We start from the raw sequence: 4,968 nt of genomic DNA, 5'->3' as shown, positions 1-4,968 counted from the left end.
GCTGAAACCAGAATTCCGTCCAAAAGCGATGCTATTAAAGTAAATTTTTTCAATAGATAAACAACTTATTTAATGACTTTTATGCCTTCATATGAATGATCGTTCCATTTCTTCGAGATACCCCAGAAATGGGGATGTTCTGTTCTTGTTGTTGTTTTCAGTATTAGTCCCGCAGACTAATTAATTCTTTAAAGCACTAATTAAATCATTTTAACCCATAAAGCACTGAGATTTGCACTTAGATAGCATGGACTGCTGAGCACATTTTATGAAAATGAGACTATCATGCACACATAAAAAAAAATAGTTAAAATATCTTCTTAGTGTATAATGGTAGCAAGTTTTACATCATCTGAAAAGTTATTAGTTGAACTATTATTCCTCTTGTATTCTGGTGAGTATCGAAGCGTTTGAGTGACATTAGACCCCAACAGACGGCCAGAAATTAAATGCATCGGCTTGTGCCTCATGGCCACGATCGTGACCCGTCGCGCTTTAGGTGGGAATCGAAACCGCGATCCTATGACCGCTGCCCTAACCACTGGGCCATTGCGCCTCCACATACGTAGACATACACATAATGTAAATACATGATTCCTTCTTGAAGCCAGTTCGATGATTTGAGGGTGATTTCTCTGCTAATGCTAGCAGTTGAGTATCTACGCAGACTCCTTTATATGTTCGTAATAAAGATATTGTCGTGTGATGGCTTTGTTTTATTTACTATGGATTAGATATATTAAAACAGGGGTTCCCATCCAGGGTCCGTATGACCCTTAGGGATCCACGTAAGATTTTGTTAAAATTTATTGGTTATACTTTTACAATACACAAAATATTTGAATGATTTTTGAATACACTTCCTAATAATATTTAATAATAAAAAATATAATAGGATTTTTAAAACACTGAATGGTTATAAGGGTCCAGTAGAGTAAAATAGGGGTCAAAGGGGTACACAAGTAAGAAAAATATTTTGGGAACCAAGAAGCAAATTAATATAATCAAAGTCGTTTCCGAATGTATTAAACTACATCAGGGACTTTTAGCGAACGACACCGGTGTCACTATCACGAAGGGAATAATCTTCAATGACACCGTCTACTGGTTTTATTGTTAATTAGTCGAGTTAATTAAATGTTTTGTAATTATCTCGTGTTAAGACGAACGTTAATATTTGTGGCTGGGATAGGAGAAGCTCCCTGTGGCCCAAGATCGGTGATTTCCATCAGCTTCGTGAGGACGGGAAATGACTTTTAATCACCAACAAATCAATCAATGAACACTTTTTACCTTTCATCTGTGTTTATTTTTCCAGATGATTTTCAGCTCTTAAGTACGCATTTATTGGATTAATTTCCTCTAAGCTTTCCTCTTATCTCCAGCAACCAACCTCTTTTCGTCTGCCCAACAGACACATGTGTCTATCCGTCTAAATATATATAGAGGCCACTATGTGGACTGCCAATGTGCTAGAAGAAGATCACATGTCATGTGTCTACGAAGACCGGATAATTCTCAAAGTTGAATTTAGCGAAGTAACAAAAACGTAAAGCGGGCAATTCTAGTGAAAATTACATATTAATGTGCTGGTTACCTGGTATTAAATTGATATTAATTAATATCGTCTATATACATACATAGATGTATATATGTAGCCTAGGATTCCATAAGTCGGGAAAAAGATGCACATGTAACCAGTCTATAATTGTATACCTCGTATCTATCTATCTATCTGTCTAATCTCTGTCTATCTATCTATCTATGGGAGAATTTACGAAAAAACAACAGACGAGGACAGGTGGTGTAAACAACAAAAGGATGTATTAGTTTAACGCTCGGATCCATTCGCTTTCTCTTTACACACCACACAGAAAGATGTAGATGAATGCCAATTTCGCCAGACTGTCCACTACTATCGGTTAAAGACACCATCCATTTTTTTTTTCTTTGTCTACATAAGATCCAATAACCGTTTCTCCATTTCTTCTCGTGGAAGTCGAAGTTTTTTTTTCTTTTACAGCAGTCTGTCACGTTGAGACTGTCCATTGTGTACAAAGTACGTTCTAATGATGACTAGAGAATATAGCTGCATCATATTTTCGACATTAAAGCTTCGCTGAGATAACCGTGACTTTAAACCGAATGATTATTGGTTATTGATTAAAGAATTCCTCGATTAATATGGAGGAGATTATACAATTAGACTCTTCAAACACAACTGCTTTTAGCGATGTTGATGCAGTTACGCTGACTGACGGAGATGAGGAGTCTGTGCATGGGGAGATATTTGCTGATGACCAATCACTAAAGGGATATATTATTGAATATAGATGCGGGATTTGTAGGAAAATTTTCCCTTCAGAACAGGAAGTCTTCAAACACAAAGAGACACATTCTGGAGAAAAACCCTGTCGCTGTGAAATATGTGGGAAATATTTTCCTAATATGAATTGCTTGAAAAAACACATAAAAAGACATACAACAGAAAAACCGTTTGCCTGTGAGTTGTGTGGCAAAACCTTTGCTTTTGACAGTTATTTAACAACACACAAAAGGACCCACGCCAGAGAACGAGCCTTTCGTTGTGATATATGCGGGAAATGTTTCCGCACTAAGAAATATCTAAGAATACACACAAGGAGAATACACATTGGGGAAAAAGCGATTGCGTGTGAAATATGCGGTAAATCTTTTGCTTCGAACGGTGAATTAGCAAGACATGTCAGAATCCACACTGGAGAGAAACCGTTTACTTGTGAAATATGCAAGAAATCTTTTACACAGAATACTCATCTAGCAATTCATAGAACAATCCACAGTGGAGGGAAACAGTTCAGTTGTAAAACATGTGGTAAAACTTTTACCAGGAAAAGTAACTTGGTCAGACACAAAATCATACACACTGCGGAAAATCCGTTTTGCTGTGAAATTTGTGGGAAAGCGTTTTGTGCCGACTCTATTCTTGTCATCCACAAACGTTCACACACTGGAGAGAAACCGTTTAACTGTGAAATTTGTGGGAAATCTTTTGTGTGTAACAGAAATTTAACCAATCACCAGAGAACGCACACCGAACAGAAAACATTCCACTGCGAAACGTGCGGAAAATCTTTTGCCAGTAACAATCAGTTGAGAAATCACAAAATAGTTCATACTGCAGAAAAAAGCTTTTACTGCGAAACGTGTGGTAAGTCGTACTTTCGAAATTCTGACCTTGAAGTTCATAAACGTAGTCACACAGGCGAGAAACCGTATCATTGTGAACTGTGCGGAAAATCGTTTCCTGGTTCTTCTAATCTCTCGCGTCACAAGAGAACACACAGCAAGGACCGACGGTACCACTGCATAACATGTGGGAAGTCTTGTAATTCTAACAGTGATTTAACAAAACACAACCGAATACACACCGGAGAAAGGCCGTACCATTGCGAAGAGTGTGGCAAATCATTCTCTAACAGTTCTAATTTTTTGGTTCACAAACGGGGCCATACGAGAACCAGACGACATTGTTGTGTGACTTGTGGGAAATGTTTTATTTCTAGCAACAGTTTAAAACAGCACAAAAGAACTCACACAGGAGAACGTCCATATCATTGTGAAATATGTGGGAAATCCTATTCCGATAGCTCTTATATTGCACGACACAGGCGCAAACACTACGAGCAAACAGCCTCCGTGTGAAATATGGGCAGTGCTTTGTCAGGTGGTAAGAAGCTTGCTTCCCAACCACATGGTTCTGGGTTCAGTCCCACTGTGTGGCACCTTGGGCAAGTGTCTTCTGCTATAGCCTTGGGCCAATCAAAGCCTTGAGTGGATTTGGTAGACGGAAACTATATAACTTTGTTATATTTAAAATTAATTGAAAGAAACAGAGCATCTCAAAATAAATACAGTAACGAAAGGGTTAATATTCATTTTATTTATTCATTTCCAATTATTAATGTTTAATAATTGAATGCTGTGAGTTAAAATCACTGTTTTGTTCAACATTTTTCTATTTATTAGCGAAGTCACATATAAAATAATTTTTTGTTTTAATCTTGGAATTAAATGGTTTTGATTTACTGTCAAGTGACTTCTGGCCAACCTTGTACATGCAAGGTGGCATCAAAAGTTCCTGGACTTGTTCTGTGGCACACCAACAGATGGCAGCACATGGCTGCATGCACAGTGAGAGCTAGCAGGGACCTTCATGAAGCAGTGTGCCAAGGGACATCGCTGTGTTTACTTTGCAACTTGTGAAATTTGTGCTTTTATGATCATGGAACGAAGAACCAATGTGAAATTTTGTGTTAAACTTGGGAAGTCTGCTACAAAGACATTGAGCATACTTTGACAAATTTGCAGAGACGAGGCGATGTCTTGAAGTGACATGGGAGCTTCAAAAGTGGAAGAACATCTCTGGAAGACCTTCCACAAGCATCACCCCTGGAAATGTGGTATTGTGCATTGAGAATTCATTGCCCCCCCAGGGCCAGACCATCAATTGAGGGTTGTTTTGTGATATTTTGAAGCATTTGGGGCAGGACATTCAACAAAAGTGTCTGGATCTGTAGAGCACGAGGAATTAGATTCTTCAAGACAACACACAATGTCGCCAAACTCTCTTCAGTTTCTCATCAGAAACAACATGGTATCGCTTCTGCACCTGCCCTATTTGCCAGATTTAGCACCTGTGGACTTCCATCTCTTCCCACCAAGCTGAAAATGCAGTTCAAAGGTCGCTGTTTTAACAAACGTTGTCGAGATTCAGAGCAAACAAGAGAAGGTATTTGACTTGTTAATGGAAAATGGCTTCCAAGCTGGATTACAAAAGTGGCAAGAAATGCTGGAACCAGTATACTGCTGTGCAAGGTGACTATTTCAAAGGAGATGAAGTTAAAACTTATTTGCCTGAGTTATGCATTGTATAAAAAGCCATTTGCACCAAAATATATATATATATATATATATATATATATATAA

At 38.1% G+C, this 4,968-nt stretch overlaps 1 protein-coding gene across 1 annotated transcript; it reads left to right on the top strand.

The window, feature by feature from the left end:
* Positions 1-1,454: 1,454 nt before the first annotated feature.
* On the top strand, positions 1,455-3,684 carry LOC106872265 (oocyte zinc finger protein XlCOF19). Its single transcript, XM_014919189.1, has 2 exons — positions 1,455-1,549; positions 3,045-3,684. The coding sequence occupies exons 1-2, from the start codon at positions 1,455-1,457 to the stop codon at positions 3,682-3,684; spliced, it is 735 nt and encodes a 244-aa protein (XP_014774675.1).
* The last annotated feature ends 1,284 nt before the right edge of the window (positions 3,685-4,968 follow it).

The sequence above is a fragment of the Octopus bimaculoides genome, chromosome 28 (genome assembly GCF_001194135.2).
Source record: "Octopus bimaculoides isolate UCB-OBI-ISO-001 chromosome 28, ASM119413v2, whole genome shotgun sequence".
Lineage (NCBI taxonomy): Eukaryota > Metazoa > Mollusca > Cephalopoda > Octopoda > Octopodidae > Octopus > Octopus bimaculoides.
This window is presented reverse-complemented; position numbering and strand designations above follow the sequence as displayed.

What these genes read in the sequence shown, in the direction of transcription:
- LOC106872265 (XM_014919189.1), top strand. Translation starts at nt 1,455, where the DNA reads ATGTGGACTGCCAATGTGCTAGAAGAAGATCACATGTCATGTGTCTAC. An exon ending in TTTAGCGAAGTAACAAAAAC is followed by an intron (nt 1,550 to 3,044) that starts GTAAAGCGGGCA and finishes TGTGTGTAACAG; the next exon opens with AAATTTAACCAATCACCAGA.